This window comes from Arvicanthis niloticus, chromosome 7 (assembly GCF_011762505.2).
Source record: "Arvicanthis niloticus isolate mArvNil1 chromosome 7, mArvNil1.pat.X, whole genome shotgun sequence".
In the NCBI taxonomy this organism is placed as follows: Eukaryota; Metazoa; Chordata; class Mammalia; order Rodentia; family Muridae; genus Arvicanthis; species Arvicanthis niloticus.
The window spans coordinates 75,921,905-75,942,279 of NC_047664.1; the positions used below are offsets into that span (position 1 = coordinate 75,921,905).

A 20,375-nucleotide genomic window follows, 5' to 3' on the forward strand; every position below is an offset into this window, starting at 1 on the left:
AGCAAACGAGGCTTTTTAATTTGGTTGTTGCCACTTCCTTAACTATACAAAATGACTGACCTCTGTAGCTATAATAACACGGGCTTAAAAAACACTACAGGCCGAACTTGCTTCTACGTGTAAGATCGCACGCTCCCTGAAAAAGACCGCAAGGAATTCTTTCTTGCATAAGCCGCTTACTGTTTGGTTCACATTCTTGACTGTGCAGTCCTAAGAAACAAACATACACCCCAGGGGCTCGGAGGCCTAGATTAATTTCAGTAACTTAAGAATTAAGCGATTTCAGTTTTGAAGGAAGACTATAGTTAAAGAGGCTAAACTTTTTCCCTTTGATGTGAGGGGTTAGCCTGACTGGCAAAGTCTCTCACTCTCGGGGAGGGGGCGGGAGTGGGGGGGGGGTTGCAGTGGCAGATTTTAGGGAGGATTTCACATGGACATGGAGCAGAAGCAAGAAAATGTCTCTTGCCTCTTGTTACAAACTTATTTTGTTCTGGGCTCGGAAAAGTGCGAAGAACAACTGAGAGGCACAGAACAGAAGTGACAGTCAGGGCCCAGAGTCTCAAGGTGGCTTGAAAGAGTCCAGCCACATGGCCATACAGCCCAGGCATGTGGTGTTCTGGTTAAAAGATACTGGTTTTTACCAGTTATTATTTTGTATGTCTTATATTCCAAGTTGTGTAAGACTCAAAGTTCAGACTCCTTAGATGTTCCAGCTTTTGCCTCGATTGCACTAGTTTGGACAGGATTTTTCATGGTTTTTAATAAACCTGATTCAGCTACAGGTTTTACTTTGAGATCCTGACTGTACTGTATTTTCTTTGTCATGTCATTGCAGCAACGTCAGAGCTGAATCTGGAAATGGATACACGCCAGACTGTGTATAAGGCAGGAGAAACGATCGTGGTGACCTGTGCCGTCTTTAACAATGAGGTGGTTGACCTGCAGTGGAGTTACCCTGGAGAAGTGGTAGGTACTCCCGGATATGAAGCTCATGGAACCCACACAGCAGGACTTGTATCATTCACATGCCAGAGGTGTTTCTCACAGATGGGCACCTCCCTGAGGTTCTCTAGGTCTCAGTTTCCCATCTGGGCAATGGGAACATTCAACTCCAGGACTTTTAACTTTTCTTAATCAGGGAGAGTTTGGCATAACTACAAAGGGACATGCTCCCCTTGAAAAGGCAGAGACAAATAGGAAGGTTCTGTGGCTATAACGCAAACATTAAAGCATTAGAAAGGCAAGAAATGCCTGGATTGTAAATATTAGCCAATTGCAGACAGTCATGTGTCCTCATTGTCTTGGCTCACATGCCTTGGTACTGTGAGGCGTCTACTAGCGTTGCTAAGCGTGTGTGTTATTGTGGTCTATAGCCACCAAGCTGTATGACAGCAGAACTTAGTCCTTCCATCTGACTGGAACTTTATAGAAAGCCTCGTTCATTCTGATAGTTGTAGAAAGTATATAAGAGCCATGTATGAAGAATGTGAAAATCAAATGCAGAAATGGTGTTTAATACTGTGGATGGGGGCCTCGTAGGGAACAAAACCACATATATACAATTATGTATGGGGAACAAATCCATGTGTCAATTATATATATCATGTATGTATTTTTTCTCCTTACTATTTTTTAAAAAAATAATATACAGCACATATTTTATATGTGTGTATGTGTGTGTGAGTGAGTGTGTGTATGTGTGTGTGTGTGTGAGTGCATGAGTGTGTGTGTGAGTGTGTGTGTGTGTGTGTGTGCTTTACTTGCACGTGTGCCTTCATGACAGAACAGAGTATCAGATCTCATTATAGGTGGTTGTGAGCCGTTGTGCAGTTTCTGGGAATTGAACTCAGGACCTCTGGAAGAGCAGCCAGTGCTCTTAGCTGCTGGACCATCTCTCCAGCCCTGCACCCTGCTCTTGAGCTGTAAACTTCTGTACCCTGCTGGTCTTTTTGTCACTGGAGAACTTTGCTTTCTGTTCGCCATTTCTCTCTCCCAAGCTTCCGCTGGCTCTTTTTGATGCATGTCTGTTCATTTACGTTTGTATTTGTTACGTTGTGTATGTGTGGGGCAGCACCTTTGTCACAACATGCTGTGGAGGTCAGAAGACGACTCTCCTGGAGTCAATTCTCTCCTTCCACCTTTAAGGTTCCAGGGGTTGAAGTCAGATATCCGGGCTTGCATGGCAAGTGCCCGCGCCCACTGAACCATCTTGCAGAAGCAAGTCTGCTGTTGTTAACCTTAGGCATTATTGATTGACTGCATCTCACAGTCTAATATGTTCATGTATTCCGTGCACTATAAAGTGACTTGGTAGTTTTCTTCAGGCTGCATTTGCTTTTAATCCTTAAAACGTAACAATTTATGAAGAACAGATAATTCTTAAGCCGAAACACATGACATTTGGCTCACAAATACATAAAAAGTGCTCTAACACTTTTTTCCCCACAAAGAAGTGCTAAAACCTTCTTTTTGAAATGTTGTAAAATATGGAGGGACACAGGGAAGCCTTCTTCTCAGAGCAGCACACATTTCAGATTCCAGACAGACAGACAGATCCTTTAGAATGGTTAAAAGATTGTTTTGCAGTATTGACGGCTGACTTGGAACCTCACGGGTGCTGAGCTGCTAAGTTACTGCTTTAACCGAGCGCTTTAATATCTGCTCATCTTTTGGTTTTGTGGGGCTGACCCTGTAGCCCAGGGTGGCCTAGAACTTGCTCAAGCTGGCTTCACCCTCAGGGGATTTGTCCTGCTTCAGCTTCCCATGTGCTGGGATTAGAGCTGTGAGCCACCACACTTAACTCCAACGTCATTTTAAAGCATGACTTTTTACAGGATCTAGATTTGGCATTATTTTCACTTCTTGTTAGCGTATATGAACTAAACACAGTAACAGATTCATTATGACATTCTCTCACACACATTTGATCATGCTCATCCTCCGTTAACTCTGCGCTCTTGCCCCCGCCCCCACCCACGATAGCAGATTCTGTTCTTCTTTTAAGCTAGTTCTCTTCTTTCTTTCATGCCTTTTTACGATTTGTTTGTGGCCCAATTAGCCCTAATTAAAGTGACTTCTAGGAGGATGGGCAAAGGGTTACAGCAGGAGCATGGGTCACTTACCAGGGTCTACATTACTGAAGAGAATGTTTCCCCTAGCAACCGCTAGCTGCTGACAAGTCCTCAGGGAGGACCGCGGCCTCGCTGGCTTCTCCCCCTGTACATTTTATTCCTACTCTTTAGGTTTTATGTTTTTTAAAGCATCTTTAGGCACACAGCAAATTTACAAAGTACACCAATTTCCTACGTAGTCCCGACTCTCACATATGCTTAGCCTGCCGACCACCAAGTCTCCCACGGAGTGCACAGCGCCTAGGACTGATGAACCCACCTACACTCATAAGCCCTACATTAGGGCTCCCTCTGGAAGGACCTTTTTACACGACTGTTTTCTTGTATGCTACTGCAGAGAAACAAAGGTATCACCATGCTGGAGGAGATCAAACTCCCGTCCATCAAACTGGTGTACACTTTGACCGTCCCCAAGGCCACGGTGAAGGATAGTGGAGAGTATGAATGTGCTGCCCGTCAGGCCACTAAAGAGGTCAAGGAAATGAAGAGAGCCACCATTTCTGTCCACGGTACCTACTATTCTCTTACATGTCGGGTTGTTTGCAGTGCTTGGTTGGGATTGCGTAAGCTGTGGTTATTATTCACTGAGAACTCTCTTGCTTTCACAGAGAAAGGCTTCGTCGAGATCAAGCCCACCTTTGGCCAGCTGGAAGCTGTCAACTTGCATCAAGTCAGAGAGTTCGTGGTGGAGGTGCAGGCCTACCCGACTCCCAGGATATCCTGGCTGAAGGACAACTTGACTCTGATTGAGAATCTCACCGAGATCACCACGGACGTACAGAAGAGCCAGGAGACAAGGTAAAGGGAGCCCTTCACAAGTCACTTCTGTAACACATGTCCTTTGAGAGCCTCAGTCTACCAGATGAGCAGGGACGTGCTCACTGTCACGTTTTAATCACCATTTCATTACACTTTAATAACATTGCAGTCTGACGATTGTACATCCATAAGTATTTAACGTAACATGAGAAGAAAGGACTAAAAAGTTCTGTCCACCAATCAAGGACAGGATGTTGTTTCTAGCTAAAGGTGAAGGTTAAGATGAGGGAATTGTATGTGCTTGGACTCAATGGAGTTCTTGACTCATCACATTTCAACAGACATATGAACTGATTCCACTTGTGAGGTAATCCCCATGTAAGCCTACATGTCACCAAATACCATTGTTTAGAGTGCATCTGCCCCAGTCCAAGATTCCACTGAGCTAAGACTGGGTCTCGTTAGATACGACTGTGGCAACAGTGATGGTGACGGTGACGGTGACGGTGACAGTGATGGTGATAGTTGCTCTCCTCTCTCACCCCTGCTGCTGCTTTCCTACCCTCCTGGTGCCACAGGTCAACCCTGGGTCTCTTGTGTCCCTTGCATGCTCAGTGAACACTCTACCATTGGGCACCTCAGTTTCTCTTGAAGTTTTTGAGCTGTGAGTAGAATTCAGGAGTCAGAGGGTGTTTTTTTTTTTTTTTTTTTGAGACAGGGTCTCCTTCTATAGCCCAGGCAGACCTTAAATGCTCAACAATCCTCCTGCCTCATAGCCTCTAGGATTATGGGTATGAGACACTGTACCATTTAAAGTAGTTATTGGCATGTTTTTTGTTTCATTATTGTTATTGTTGTTGATAATATTTTGTTTTCTGGGGCAGGGTCTTGCTGTGTAATCAGTCATGCCTGGACTCAAACTCATGCTGACACTCACGGCTCAGCTTGTGCGTGCTGGGAGCACTGGGTCTTCCTGGAACAACTGACATTTCACGGGTCACGAGCAGGAATCCCAGGCTATAATAAACAGCCCTGGCAAGGCATGCTTGTCAGGGGAGTGGCTCTGGAAAGCTGCTTGTTACTGAGATTTGAGAACCCTTCAGAACTTTGTCTTTTCATTCGTGGGTGGGTCAGGCAGCACTAGGTGAGGGGAGCTTAAAGCCTTCCTGGAGCTTAAAACCAGTGAACCTGCTGACTTCCTTGGCTAAACAAATGTAGGCTATGAATGGCCTGGATCATTTGGCCATCAGCGGCCAGAAATCCTGTCCTGAAGTCAATCCAATAGTGGGCAGAGAGAGAGGCAAGCCAGCACGTACCCTGCTTTTTTTTTTTTTTTTTTTTTTGGTATAGAAAAGTATATATATATAAGTTTTCTATAGGTATAGGCACTTGCAGGGTATATTGAAGCCTATGAAATGCTTTCCCATATTTAATATCATTTAATGAATCTCAGAATGAATGCTCTGTGTGTGCAATTATCATATTTTATATATACAGAAGTGAAGGTGTGGGGAGTCCAGTAATTTCTACAGTCTTGTTCCATACCAGATGCTTTTGTGTATTGGGATGTTTTATAATGAGATGCACAGCCAAATGTGAAAATATTGTATTTACACACACACACACACACACACACACACACACACACACACACACGGACACACACAGAGGCATGCAGCACAGGCAGGCACACATGTGTACATCAGAGGACGTTTGGAGGAGTGGATTGTCACATTATACCTTGTTTAAGCAGGGGTTGTCTTGTGTCTGCCACTGTGCTGAACCTTCCAGGCTAGCTGTCCTGAGAGCTTTGATGCATTCTCCTGTCTTTTTCTCCCATCTCATGACAGGAGAGCTGGGGTTGGAGATGGACACCACTGCAACTGACTTTTTATGTGGGTTCTGCAGATTGAATTCAGCCCACCGGGCTAGAGAGCAACAAGCACTTTTTACCCAACTAAGTGTTCTCGTTTTAAAGGTCTTTTCTTATTTTCATTCAAAAATGAGGTCTTGCAGGGCGGTGATGACACAAGGCTTTAATCCCAGTACTTGTGGAGGCAGAGGCTGGCAGATCTCTGTCAGTTTGAGGCCAGCCTGGTCTACAGAGGGAGTTCCAAAACAGCCAGAGATACAGTGAAACCCTGTCTTTAAAGACAAAACAAAACAAAACAAACAAGCAAACAAACAAACAAACCACCACAAAAAACTTCAGGTCTTGCCAGAATTGGTAGCTACTAGAAACGGCTTATGTCAAAATACTTGGTTTTCTATTGAGTGTACGAGTGAGGCCTCCAGTGTGTGGAAACTAGATCAGATTTTAGAAAAGACATTGGTAATGGCAAGAAATTTGTTTTCTTTTAGAAATAAAATTTCAACCATAAAATGAAACTGCTTAAACAATTGGTGCTTATTTAGTTCCAACTTATGAGAATAAGCTTCTTGTCTCTTAAGGTATCAAAGCAAATTAAAGCTGATCCGGGCTAAGGAAGAAGACAGCGGCCATTACACCATCATAGTTCAGAACGATGACGCAGTGAAGAGCTACACGTTTGAGCTGTCAACTCTAGGTATGTACAGATCACGTAAATCTCACGGATGACTGTCCCTCAAAGGCACCTCGGCTCTTCCCTTCAAAGCCTTGGAAGAAAATCCAGACCCTGGGGTAGAAGCTGGGCCAGATACAAGTCGGGGTTGTGTTGTTGTGGCTGAAAATTCAAGTCTGTTTGGAGCATTCCTCATCCCAAACTCTGAAATGCTCCAAAATCTGAAACTTTTTCATCAGCGGGGAGGAGTTGAGACAGAGTCTACATATGTAGCCCAGGCTAGCCAGAGATAGCCATACTCCTGCTTCGGCCTCCCAACTGCTGAGATTCCAGACATGTGCCACCACATCTAGCTCAAAATCTGAAATGTTTTAAGTGTTCACACGCTGTCACAAGTGGAACATCCTTACCTGGTGTCTTGTGACAGGTTAGAAAATATTCAGAATATTGTATAAAATTACCACCTGGCTATGTATCTAAGGTGTATGTGCGATATAAATGAATTGCGTACTTAGCCTGATTTCTTCCCTAAGACACCTATCTCATCAGGACCCGACTTCTGAAAAGGTCTGAAACCTAAAACACTTCTGGAGGCAAATATGTCCTGAGGAAATATTTTAAATTAAAGTATATATTAAATAGTTTAAATTTTTATTTAGTTTAGTTTTTTAAAAAATATTCAACATTTATTTAGTTTTATGTAGTTTAAACTATTTACTTTAAATCAAAGTATATAAAGGTTAACTAAAAATTGTATATTTTCCAGGGTATTTATTATTATTATCATTATCATCATTTGGTAATCGAATCCCGTGTTTTAAAAACAAGTGAAGGGTCTAGAGAGAGGCTCAATGGCTAAGAGCACTTGCCGCTCTTGCAGAGGACTGGGGCTCGGGTTTAGGCACCCATGTGGTGGCTCACAGCCATCCCTAACTCCAGTTCCAGGGGACCTGATGTCCTCTTCTGGCCTCCGCAAACACCAGACACTAATGTGGTGCATATGGTTTATGCCAGCAAAACCCTCGCCTGTCTCTAACTCATTTGACTACAAATTGGTGAAAAGGCCTTTAAAATCTAATGATGTCCCCCAGATGAATTTGAGTGAAGTCTGCTTTTGTCAAATCCATTGGTCAAATCCCAAATGCAAAGATAGCTGGAGGGTCTCCCCTGGCTTCCAAATAGAAGTGCCCCAGGCACTCCTCACCTCCCTCCATCCAGATTCGAATCATCCAGGCACAACGGCCCCAAACACTGACACTGAGGTAGCTATGAACTGAGTTCTGTCTTACACAACTGGTCCCTTCAGGACCATTTCTGAGCCCTTGGGAACATTCCTTGGAGGGATGTCCCTCCATAGCCAGGGACAAGAACTGCTCAGCCCTGACTTCTCCCTTCCTCTCTCAGTTCCTGCATCCATTCTGGAGCTCGTGGATGACCACCATGGCTCTGGCGGGGGACAGACTGTGAGGTGCACAGCTGAAGGCACCCCTCTTCCGGACATCGAGTGGATGATCTGCAAGGATATTAAGAAGTATGGAAACCAGATGTTCCCTGTTCTTGTGTGGTCAGAGTGTTTCTTCCATGACATAAAGGGCCTCGAGTGCAGTTTATTTCTTTGGTTGACCTCTCTTTGTAATTTGTGATTCTTCCACGGTGGAAGACTCATTACTCACAAACTATATGACGGGTTTCTGAAAGTGGATTCCATCTCATGTGTGTGTGTGTGTGTGTGTGTGTGTGTGCACGTGCACGCGCGCATGCATGCATGCATGCATGCATGTCTTCAAAGGGCCTTTATTTTTCTATTTTATTCTCCATTGTTTTCCTATTTCTCTTTTAAAATGGTCTCTAATGTGAAGACAAGAAGAATTGTAAGAGTCACCCTTGTTCATGGATTTTAACTGCACCAGTCCTGTTGTGAGCCAAGGTCTCCCTCACTGTGCAACCCATGTTGACCTCAAACCTAATATCCTTTTGCTTTGCTCTCCCTGGTGTCCGGGTTACAGGTGTGCACCGCCACCGCCACCGCCACCCCCACCCAGCTCACATTTCTTACCGTAAATGTTTTCTCGGTGGCTACACTGGCAATGCAAACAGACCCGAGAGCCGTGCTCACATGGCTGGTCACACCTATTTGTTCCTTGGAAGCCACGAGAGGGCACTGGATGCCCTGAAATTGTAGTAACCGGTGATTGCGGGCATCCTAATAGGAGTGCTGGGACCCAAACATATGAGCTCTTCGTTGCCCGGCCATCTCTCTAGCCCCTCCTCCACCTTCGTAGGTAGGCCCCTGAACGGTGTGCTCACACTTTGTTCCATGGCAACTAGCTGTTTTCAGAAGGCCTTGAGTGTGTCTCTGCTGAAAGTGAAGCTTTCTGCTGCTCTCGCTGCGAGAGAGCTGAGGAGTGGCTTGGGTGCTGGGATCTTTAAGTATAATGAATGATTTAACCCAGAAGACTCCTGCAGCCCTAGGGGTTCCCCTCGAAGCTCTTCCTGGGGTGGAATACGAGGAGGAAGGGTATTTTCAAAGGAGTGGGAAATCTGCATTGTTGAACGTGTTTGATTCTATCTTATCAGTTTGCTCACAAGTCCAAGATCTGAGATAGGCAGTTATATTTTGTGGAATTTATCTGCCTCCTCCACAAACCATTAACTTTAGTTATCCACATGAGATTATTCCCCTAGAGCAGGTGCAAACAAATTTTAACGTGAACATGAACCATAAAACAAGAAAGCTAACCTGTGGTAACCCCCAAATATGTGTTAGGTCAGCAATGCAGAAGGGTCACAGGTTGTTGCGACTCCTGGTAACCAGATCTCCATTTGTGTCACATTCTCTCTAGATGTAATAATGACACTTCGTGGACGGTTTTGGCCAGCAATGTCTCGAATATTATCACAGAGTTCCATCGCCGAGGTAGGAGTACCGTGGAGGGACAAGTGTCCTTCGCCAAAGTGGAAGAGACCATCGCAGTTCGATGCCAAGCGAGGAACAACCTCAGCCTTGTGACCCGCGAGCTGAAGCTGGTGGCTCCCAGTGAGTTTCTCAGTAGGCAGGACAACTCCAGCTCACCAGCCAAGCCCTGTGTTCCTCAGGTGGGGTGTGGAATCCCAGACAGGGGTCACATAGTAATGAAGGTCCCAAGAGAGAGGTTCAGCCCTGGACTTGAACCACTGATCTAACTAACTGCCAGGCCCTTTAGTCTGCACTCACAGACCCAGCTGCACTTGCAGAGCTGCAGACACGTTTGCTTGTCATGTAAGGGATAGCTACTAAGCCTCTGTCGTCTGAGCACTGGTGTGTAGGGATCGAAAGTGGGGAAGAAGTGTTTGTCTCTTGCTCCTCAGAACAGGTGAGTCAGGTTTGAGTCAGAAACAAAGAAAGGAATGAAGCCAAAAGAGAGAGGAACAAAAGGCAAACTGCATCTGTACCGGGAAACTTATGAAGTGGATATTTCTGCAAATAAAGTCGCTCCCGATCTGTTTTCAGTCTTCATTGTCTTTATTCAGATTGTCCAAAAAGAGATCTCTGGAGTGTCTTTGGAAATGTTTTGTCCCAGGGAAAAATTATATTTAATTACAAGGGTACATGTGTTTGAGAGACTGTATAGCCACCCCTAAAGTGATCTGGGATCCTGGACACTTCCCCACCAGCAGGGAGATAGCCCCAGTTGGTTTCTTTCTGTCCCCACCCCATATTATTCTGCCATCCACGAGTAACTAACAAAATTTTCTACTGTCTTGCCCCCCACCCCCCCAGCCCTGCGATCTGAACTCACGGTGGCGGCCGCGGTGCTGGTGCTGTTGGTGATTGTCATTGTCTCTCTCATTGTCCTGGTTGTCATTTGGAAGCAGGTGAGTCTTTGGAACCATTAGAACGAGAACGGCTGCATCTTTCAGTGTTTGGCTCAGAGAAGGGGTTTGGTAGTTCCATGTGTGGTGAACCGTGATCGACACTTTATGGTGGACCGTGATAGATACTTCATAGTGGACTGTGATAGACTTTCCTGGGTCCAGTCACTCTGGTTCTGTACCGAAGCTCAGTTGCCTTGAACTCTGGTATTCACCAGTTACTTGCCCTGGTCATTACAGAAACCACGGTATGAAATTCGCTGGAGGGTCATCGAGTCAATCAGCCCCGATGGACATGAGTATATATATGTAGACCCCATGCAGCTGCCTTATGACTCCAGATGGGAATTCCCGAGAGATGGACTCGTGCTTGGTAAGCTCCTGTGAGGGTAACCTCCCAGGACCAGTGTCACCTACATAGCTTGCTAGTTACAGATCTAGGGCAGAATTTGTACTCCACTCACAGAGCTGGGTATGGTGGCTCACGCACTGGGGACACTGAAAATGGAGGACTGTGAGTTCAAGGCTAGCCTGGGCTACATAGACATCTTGAGCATGAGTTCGTTGGGGCTGAGAAGGGGAAGTCAAGCGTCAAAAAGTTGTCGTCTTTTTAAGGCCTCAGATTCTATTCCCAAAATTATAAAAGGAGTTAGTGCACCCGGCATGGTAAAATACACCTATAATTTTGCACTAGGAGAGCAGAAGCAGAAGGATATTGAGTGCAGTGACATCCTGGGTTTTAGGTCAGCCTGGGCTACATGAGACCATACAGCAAAATGCCAAAAGGAGAGAAAGTCTTAATTGTATCATTGGAGGGATTTTGGCCTGGAAAGATGTCGCAATGGAAAAATGAAATACATTTATATTACTGAAGAGGACTAGCTGAGAAGTGAGAGAACTCAGTGCGCTACACTCTGCTTTGAGGATTCATAAAATACCTCTTTATGTCTGTGTAATATAGGGTGGAAAAATATATGCTGGCATTGTGGCGCCTGCCTCTAATCCCAGGGAGGCAGAAGGACTGGGAGTTCAAGGTCATCCTTAACTACATAGAGGTTTTGAGACCAGTCCAAGCTATATAAGATCCTTTCTCAAAACTCCCAAAACAACCACCTTCCATGTGTGTGTGTATGTGTGTGTGTGCAGTTTTTAGTTGTCTGTCTGTCTGTCTGTCTGTCTGTCTCATTCCAAAATATAGCAGAGCTAGGAGCTTACAGCAACAAGCTGAAGGCAAGCAACGCTTCCCAGCTTACACCCATGCTTCTTTATTGTATTGTCCACCACTGTTTCCCAGCAAGGGATACAGAGCTTAGAGAAGATAAAAAGAAATAAAATAGGCGGGGAGGGTGTGTGTGCGAGGAGGTGGGGATCAGGGAGGACAGAGCCCCTGTTATCCATCACGTTGCCCGTCCTCTTGGCAAGGCCACGTTGCTGGAAGAACAGCACCTTTCTATCATGGATGCCGGAGGTACAGACCAAAAGAGTGGGCATGTCCACTCCTGGCGTCTTTGTGTGTCTGGGCTGCCCACGATCAGACTGGCTTCCTGGAAAAAAAAACCCTTAGACCTCAGTCTCTTTAAGAGTGGAGACAAAAGCTTTGATTTCTTTGTCTCTCTACACAAAGAAGGGCTGTGCTGGCACGTACAGCCTCTGGTCCAGGGACCTTGCTGGCACGTACAGCCTGGAAGGTCCAGGGACCTTCCTTTATGACAAAGGTCACTGGTCCAAGTTTTCAGTTGTGCATTCCTCAGAATCAGTGGCATTTGGAATACAGAAGATTTCCAGTGGTTAAGGATTTGTTAATGCAAAGGTTGCCTCTGTGTGCATGTGAGAAACAGACGGGTAGAGAACCAGGGGGTTGGGTAGAAGCCACAGAGACAAGTGCACAGGAGCCCAGGGCCTGGCGGGAGCCCATGTTCACACCAGGGAGGGCTGTGCTCGCCTCTCTCTCGTCTGTGTTTTCCTTTCCATTGCAAATGCTATTTGACAAAAGCAATTACACTAATTCCCTTCCCTGTGGGCTCAATTCTTCTTTGACATGATGACTTGGAGGAATAATTAGGCTTACTCAACACAGGAAAAACACCCACCCAGCTGTACGCCCTTGTGCACCGGCCTATGCCAGTGAAGCCGAGGAGCCTGGAGCTGGTGTTGATGGCTCTGTTTGCCCACAGGTCGGATCTTGGGGTCTGGTGCATTTGGGAAAGTGGTTGAAGGCACAGCGTATGGATTAAGCCGGTCCCAGCCTGTAATGAAGGTGGCTGTGAAGATGCTCAAACGTAAGCGTTTCTTCCCAGGGATATTCTGAACATGGAGATACTAAGTAATGTGAGAGTAAAATCGAATTTAATATTATATCGTGATTCTTTGGACTCTGAGTTTTATGTGAATTTAGGCTTAGCCCCTCCTCCCCCCATTAAGGTTTCTTTTGCTCTTATTGTTAAAAATCAGAGAATCTCATTTTTAGTGCCTCTTTTTTTTTTTTTTTTAATCTTAAAATACTAGGAACTATGGGGCTGGGAAATGGCTCAATGGGTAAAATGCTCTCTGTGCAAGCATAAAGATCTGAGTTCTAATCCCCTCAGCATCCATATAGGAAGGCAGAAGTGGTGGTTTGCTCCCATAGCCCCAACACCACAGGAGGCCGATGCTGGAAGCTCACTGGCCAGCTGGGTTACTCAACTTGGCAAGCTCTCAGGTTCAGTGAGAGAATCTGACTCAACATATAAGATAGGGAAACAGTTGGAGAAGATATCCTGATGGCAGCCTCTGGCCTCCATGTGCATTTGTAGGCAAGGGCATTCACACACACACACACACACACACACACACACACACACACACACACACACGATCTGCAGTCTAGACTGAGGAGACCATCTAGTCCTCTTCCTTTAGACTCTTGGTAAATAAATACTATTGAATCACAAGATTCCATGTGTTTTGCTGAGACCCAGGAGTAGGCAGTTCAGTTGTACTGAAATCTGGTTTTCTTCCACAGCCACAGCCAGGTCTAGCGAGAAGCAAGCTCTCATGTCCGAGCTGAAGATAATGACACACTTGGGACCACATTTGAACATTGTGAATTTGCTGGGAGCCTGCACCAAGTCAGGTAGGCTCCTTGTCCAGGCCTTGAGGGGGTGCCAGGAATACTCTTTGTTGTGGAAACTTTTGACCCAGTCTCAGGCACAGATTTCCCTCTCTGTACCCCAAATGTGCCTCCTGAGTATAAAGCTTGAAAGCCGAGCTCACTGGTCCCCTTGACTTTTTGGAAGTTCATTGGTTCAGAGCATCATGGCTTCTTTTTGTTCTCCATTTTTGTACCTGACTGTTTGGTCTCCACAGGCCCCATTTACATCATCACAGAATACTGCTTCTATGGGGATTTGGTCAACTATTTGCATAAGAACAGAGATAGCTTCATGAGCCGACACCCAGAGAAGCCAAAGAAAGACCTGGACATCTTTGGATTGAATCCTGCAGATGAGAGTACAAGAAGGTAAACAGGAGGGGAGCACGTGTGTCCTTGTCACAGCCTCACACATGGAGAAAAGCCTGTCCTGACAGATTCCAGGCTTGCAGATTCTAGGCTAGCACAGAGGCCACAAAGCTGGGAGCCTACCTAGCCATCTGTGTCAGGGTGGATGGGTACATATCTGCAGGTGTCTTGGGCTAGGTCCTCACATGGGAAGGCTGTACTGATAGGTTTGAATGACAGGGGGCGGGGATTCTTCTGAGAGCCATTCTCTTTTTTGTATGTGATTTCTCAGGATGTGTCAGTGCTGCTCTGGCAAGGAAATGCCTTTAGTGCTCATCCCCAGGATGAGCTCTTGGGCCTTGCTGAACTTGAATCAGTGATGCTCTTCCTGTCTCTACTGTTAAAACTTCTAAGTGGCCGTGAGGATCCCTGAGAATACCAGGACCTCCCACACTATGAAGTTACTTCAAATGGGCTCTAAATGGGTGTTCAGTGTATTGACTCACAGGGACTGTGTGTCTGAGCTGCATGGCCACATGGCTATTGAACCCTCAGGGGATAATGACTGCCTTCCCGTCACGAACTTTTCAACGGGTCAGTGTAGCAGACTCAGAACATTTTGTGTGTTTATGGGACTGCAGCCCCACCCTGACTTCACGGTGGCTCTTGGGAATGTCTCTGCTCTTTGTGAGGATGTGTAGAAGACAGAGAAGTAAAACATGAAGAATCATGACGACTACCCTTTTGGGGATCCCAGCTAGCCCTATAGTGTTTTACTTTTATTTAGATAGTATCAGTTTTACAGACTCGTTAGAAGTGCTTGCTTACTCCCGGGTGGACATTTTCCTTCCATGTCATCAGAATCATCCTCCCTTCCCAGTACACCTTGGTTTGAGATGACCCATGCACTCACGACCGATTAATGTTCATCTGTCTGACTGGACCACCCCATGCCCAGTGTGCACATGGGGATTGTTTATGCTCATCCCCAAACCCTTGGTACCTCCCTCAGTTAATGGCACACTGTAGGTTCCCAGATTAGCATGCATTTAGTTATCTACTGACTGACTGCATTAGAGGCCACCCAGGGTGAAATTTATTTATTTATTTATTTATTTATTTATTTTACAGTTATGTGATTTTGTCTTTTGAAAATAACGGCGACTACATGGACATGAAACAAGCTGATACCACACAGTATGTCCCCATGCTTGAAAGGAAAGAGGTTTCTAAATACTCTGATATCCAGAGATCGCTGTATGATCGGCCGGCCTCCTATAAGAAGAAATCCATGCTAGGTAAACATGCCTGCGCTCATTCTGGCAAATCTGATCTTTCTGTGGTTTAACTTGCTACTCAGAGGAAGGGAAACTGGGATGACAGGTAGTTCCGCCAAGCTGTGTAATCCCTAAGTGCACAGCTGCGCAGCTGGGCCTAGATATCTTTTCGTAGATTTGTGCTCTGTGTGTGAGAAGAATAAAGACACAGGGTTGCTGATGTAGCCCTGTGGCATTGCTTGCCCGGCGTGTACACAGTTCCTTCCCTGGCACTGAAGAAAAAGTATATACTATTGTAAAAAATAATAATAAAGAATAAAGACAGATATAATGTAACCCATTTCTCAGACTTTAAATGCAGTTGCTTTAAATAAATGATTCATTCTGCTATGATGGTCTTTGCTTGTTAACATGTCTTTTGTTATAAAATGGCAGTGGTGATAACTGGTGTTTTCTCAATGGGCAACCTGAAAGTTGCTGATCTTACATTGTTTCATTGTTTCCTCATTTTTTTTTTTTTTCCTCTGTGAGCTCCACAATCCTGGCTTTTAGCTTTCCTAATGTACAAGTTGTGGCAGTAACTGGAGAGTAGACAGTTTGAAGTTGCATTTTCTGATGAGTGGGTCCTGTTGACTTTTGTTTGAAAGCAACCCCTTTCTGTTTTGAAAACTGTGCTGGGGATGAGTTCATTTGTAAACTCCAGGGTGCCACGGGTGATGCCATGCCAGATGGGCCACCTCACGCCTGCTCTGGGGTGGCCACTCCAGGGCTCTTGCTTAACCACACACTTGAAATGAGCAGTGTCTAGACAGGCCTGAGCTTTTCCTGTAATTCTGTATTTTTTGGGGGGGGGGGAGTGTTTGAGCCTCTCATCAGCTGCTGCAAAAATGTTCGGCTGCCATGGAGATTGTTTTTGAAAAATCTCTAACATGCTCTGAATGTTTTCAGGGTCTGTAAGCAGAGGGTACAATCCATTAAAAAAGTATGTGCTTGTTTTGCAAAACTTAGTATGTAATAATATTTTTCATACCCGCAGCTCCATTCACTTCCCATTGCCAAATGGGTGAACTTCCAAACTCTTCTTAAAGTTTATCCAATGACAGTTGTTGGAACAGTGCTTCCCTTCCACTCCCAAATAGTTAAAAATAGTTTACACTGCTTTCTTGGGCAGAGCTAGTGGACTTGGCACCAGGGAGAAGGGACCTGAGTCATGCTCGGCCTGGGTCCTGCTGGCAGGCAGGCCACAGTTTTCTGGGCTTCCCATAGCTGGTTGAGAAAAAAAAAATCAAAAAAAAAAAAAAAAAAAAAATGAATGGTTGAAGCTTCTCATCACTGGCCTGTGAATCATCAAAAAGTATTGAGAACTGCTGGCCTAGATTGCCTGCCTCAAAACCCATAGATGGGATAAGTGGGAGACAGTGGACAGGTTACAAAGTGAGGTCAATTCCCGATCATGGGCACTGTCCTTGGGGACGGCTGCCTGGTTTGTTCAGTAGGTGATTTAACTGGCAGATTACACACAAAGCAAAAAAAGAAAGGAGAGCAAACCTTGAATTCATCATGGATGATTTCAGTGTGTGTGTGTGTGTGTGTGTGTGTGTGAGAGAGAGAGAGAGAGAGAGAGAGAGAGAGAGAGAGAGAGAGAGAGAGAAAGAGAGAGACTCCAAGATGGCTAAGGTGATGTGACTAGGTGGAACATGAAATCCAAGGGCAAACATCGATCTGTCTGTGAGACTCCGTGGAGGAGGTTGGTCTGACTAATCATTATGCATATAACTATCCCCTTGCCCTGCCCAGGTATGTGTTTGTGCGTTCAGGATGAATATCTCTTACTTGAAATGCTTGGAACTGAATGTGTTTTGAATTTTTTTTTTCAGATTTTAGAATATTTGCATATACATAATGAGATATCTTGGGTTTGGGAGCCAAGTCTAAGTACAAATTCATGTCTGTTCCATGCACACCTCAGAAACATAGCTGACAGTAATTTTATACAATATTTTTTTTTAGTGTGCTTGTGTTTTGACTGTGATCTGTCACATGAAGTCTGGCATGGAGATACTTTTGCTGGTGCTAAATAAGTCTTGGATGTCTGAAGCATTTTAGAATGAGGACTTTGGGTCGAGATGCTCAACCTGTGTATATTTCTTTGGGAAGAAAGAACTATTTTTTTTTCTCTATTTTTATAGTACTAGGGGTTGGACTGTGTGCCTCTTGCCTCCTGGGCAAATGCTCTACCACTGAGCCACACCCACAGCATCCTTTGTGTAGTTTCTGTACCCGGTAAAGTCTAAAAATGATGACCAAATGCATTCGGGAGAGGTCTTTGGACAAGCTTCTGCAACCCCTGCTAGACCAGGGGGGATGTCTGGGTACTGGGGGACCCCTGCTTTCACCCAACACTAACGTATTTGACTCCTTTCCACAGACTCAGAAGTCAAAAACCTCCTTTCAGATGATGACTCCGAGGGTCTGACTTTGCTGGATTTATTGAGTTTCACCTATCAGGTTGCCCGAGGAATGGAGTTTTTGGCTTCGAAAAATGTAAGTTCAAGGCCCAGAGACCTCTTCAGACCCAGCTATAGATTCAGAGGAAGGGGCATGGAAAGAAAATCAAGAAGGAAGATCTTAGAGCCAGAGTAACAGTAGCTTCTCAGTTTAACCTGCCTCTGTCACTTCCCCCAGATAGGTTGGGAGTGTGATGTCACTGGGTGCCTGCCTTTCTCCATAACCCTTTGTCCCTCAGGAGGAGTCAGGGAGGGGAGGGCAAGGTCTTCCTGCCAGGACACCTTTAAGTGTCGCTCATGGACTGGCCAGTCTTGCAGGAATGCTGCTACCTGGCCTCGGCTGGAGCCATTCTGAAGTGGTTCGTTTCCTTCCCATGCAGTGTGTCCACCGGGACCTGGCTGCTCGCAACGTCCTTCTGGCACAAGGGAAAATTGTGAAGATCTGTGACTTTGGGCTGGCCAGAGACATCATGCATGATTCCAACTACGTGTCAAAAGGCAGTGTACGTTCCCTCCATCCTCCATCCTTCTTCCCTCACCCCTTTAATCTCCGAAGTTCTGCTCTTTCTTAATTCACAAGCCAGTCATCAGCTGGTTCCAGAGGTCTCATAGGGAAAGCTTAGGTTTAACAGTCAGACAGCCTGGTATCAGCTCCACCCTATACTAGGGCTGCTATTTGGTCAAGTTTCTTGTCTATTTCATGCCTCAGTTTCTCTGTAGCTTCATCCATTTCCTAAATTGCTACAAGGGAATGATTTAGGTAATTCACACAAAGTGCCACAGACCGTGTTTGACATATAGAAGCATCCGTCAGGGGCTGGAGAGGCGGCTCACTGGTTAAGAAGAGCACATGCTGCTCTTGCAGAGGGTCTGGGTTCAATTTCCAGCCCTTAGGCAGCAGCTCACAACCGTCTGTAACTACAGATCTAGGGATCTGATGTCATCCTTTGGCTTCCAATCTGTGTGGTGTACAGACATTGCAGGCAAAACACCCATATATGCAAAATGAGGAAAAACAATTAGACACACCCAATAAGTATCAATTTCTAATAAATCAAGTATGTATACAAATATACAAGCATTCATTTCCAGAGAGATTTCTAGTGTTTTAAGCTCTTATCAGATTTTTCCAACAGGCAAATTTTAACAGTCACTGTTTCTTTGGTGATAGTTTCATTGTCTACTTGAACCACCCTCTCTATCCCTTCAGCACACGAGTAGCTTAGGACACATCTGCTACCCATGGGTGCAGTTATGTCATTCTGCCCCACTGGCGTAAGACATCTTACAGGGCTGCAGCCTCTGCTTAGGGAGGGACAGTGATCTCTGTCCATGCTCCAGACTCATGCTCAATGACTGTAGCCGTGGCTCTTCCCAGGCATCCTGAACGAGTTGCTAAACTTGGGTGGAAATGCTTTCTTACCTAAGGTTATGAATGTCTACTGTTTCTTTGTAGTCTGGGGGGAGGGGTGTATGAGGAGGATGCTAGCTTGCATGGAGGGTGCTGTGTTATATATCTGCCCAGACTTAGTATTTCACCTGAAATTTGGACCAGCTTTACAGAAGAGACACGTTTGAGTGACTTGTCTTTCGGTGGTGGAAAACCACCACTTCTTTCTTTCCTTCTTCCTTCCTTTCTTCCTTCCTTCCTTTCTTTCTTTCTTTCTTTTTTTTTTTTTTGTTTTTTTTGTTTTTTTGTTTTGTTTTTCTAGACAGGGTTTCTCTGTATAGCCTTGGCTGTCCTGGAACTCAGGTTGTCCTGAACCAGGTTGGCCTTGAACTCAGAAATCCACCTGCCTCTGCCTCCCAAGTGCTGGGATTAAAGGCGTGCACCACCACTGCCCGGCTCACCACTTCTTTCTAATACTTGGAAGCTGACACTGGTTTCCAGGATGCTATATCTACTCTTAGTTTTGTTCCTAGGGTTACCTGAAAACAAGAGGGGACAGGTCTGGTCAAAGATCACACTTTATTGGTAAATTGAAGGTTAAATATATTGAAAATTGAAATAAAAAATTGAAGGTTTAGTATATTATTCCTTCAGAAGATATGAGAAGTGACATTGGCCATTCCTTATCCGTTATAATTAAGAATCTACACAGCGGGGCTAGAGAGACAGCTCTTTGAGCAAAGTGTCTACTGTGTAAGCATGGGTACCTGAGTTTGATCTCCAGAACTCATGTACAAAGCCCAACACAGTGGCCAGTGCTTGTAACTTCTGTGTTGGAGAAGCAGAGACAGACCCCTGGAGCTCCCTGGCTAGGCAGCTAGCCTGATTGGTGAGTCAGTCCCAGGCCAGGGGAGAGAGAGAACTTTCTCAGAGGAAAAAAAAAAAGTGGGCTGTAACTTGAGGAAAAGAGTGGAGGCCTTTGGCCTCCACATGCATGCACACATGCACTAAGCACTTGCATACGCATGAACACACACACACACACACACAAACCTACCTAGTTGCCAGTAAACAGTAAACACATGAGAGACAGGATGCAGGTACGATCTTTAATACATTATTCCCAGCCCAGGGAGAACCCCTTTTTTGTTTCTAATTCTGCAGACATCAGAGCATAGCCTGTGGGTTAATTTCCTCTCTCCTTCCCCACAGACTTTTCTGCCTGTGAAGTGGATGGCACCCGAGAGTATCTTCGACAACCTCTATACCACACTGAGTGACGTCTGGTCTTATGGCATTCTGCTCTGGGAAATCTTTTCCCTTGGTAAGAGCTTGATGGCTAGCTAGAGTGGTTCATTCTGAAAAGCACTAGAAGAGACATGTGTCTGTCTCAGATCCAGGGTGACACATGTAGTGTCAATCAGTCACACTGCAACCT

The 20,375-nt window shown here is 45.3% G+C and overlaps 1 protein-coding gene across 4 annotated transcripts in view; it reads left to right on the forward strand.

Annotated features, from left to right (window-relative positions):
- Window positions 1-20,375, forward strand: part of Pdgfra (platelet derived growth factor receptor alpha) — a 46,955-nt gene that overhangs the window by 15,947 nt on the left and 10,633 nt on the right. For all 4 annotated transcript variants that reach the window (XM_034508997.2, XM_034508999.2, XM_034509000.2 and 1 more), the window contains exons 5-19: window positions 836-966; window positions 3,469-3,640; window positions 3,740-3,929; window positions 6,342-6,457; window positions 7,838-7,964; window positions 9,277-9,470; window positions 10,194-10,288; window positions 10,526-10,658; window positions 12,460-12,564; window positions 13,287-13,397; window positions 13,631-13,784; window positions 14,895-15,061; window positions 17,469-17,584; window positions 17,928-18,050; window positions 20,150-20,261. In XM_034508997.2, coding sequence (XP_034364888.1) covers window positions 836-966; window positions 3,469-3,640; window positions 3,740-3,929; window positions 6,342-6,457; window positions 7,838-7,964; window positions 9,277-9,470; window positions 10,194-10,288; window positions 10,526-10,658; window positions 12,460-12,564; window positions 13,287-13,397; window positions 13,631-13,784; window positions 14,895-15,061; window positions 17,469-17,584; window positions 17,928-18,050; window positions 20,150-20,261 — 2,046 coding nt within the window. The remainder of the gene's footprint in view (window positions 1-835; window positions 967-3,468; window positions 3,641-3,739; window positions 3,930-6,341; window positions 6,458-7,837; window positions 7,965-9,276; window positions 9,471-10,193; window positions 10,289-10,525; window positions 10,659-12,459; window positions 12,565-13,286; window positions 13,398-13,630; window positions 13,785-14,894; window positions 15,062-17,468; window positions 17,585-17,927; window positions 18,051-20,149; window positions 20,262-20,375) is intronic.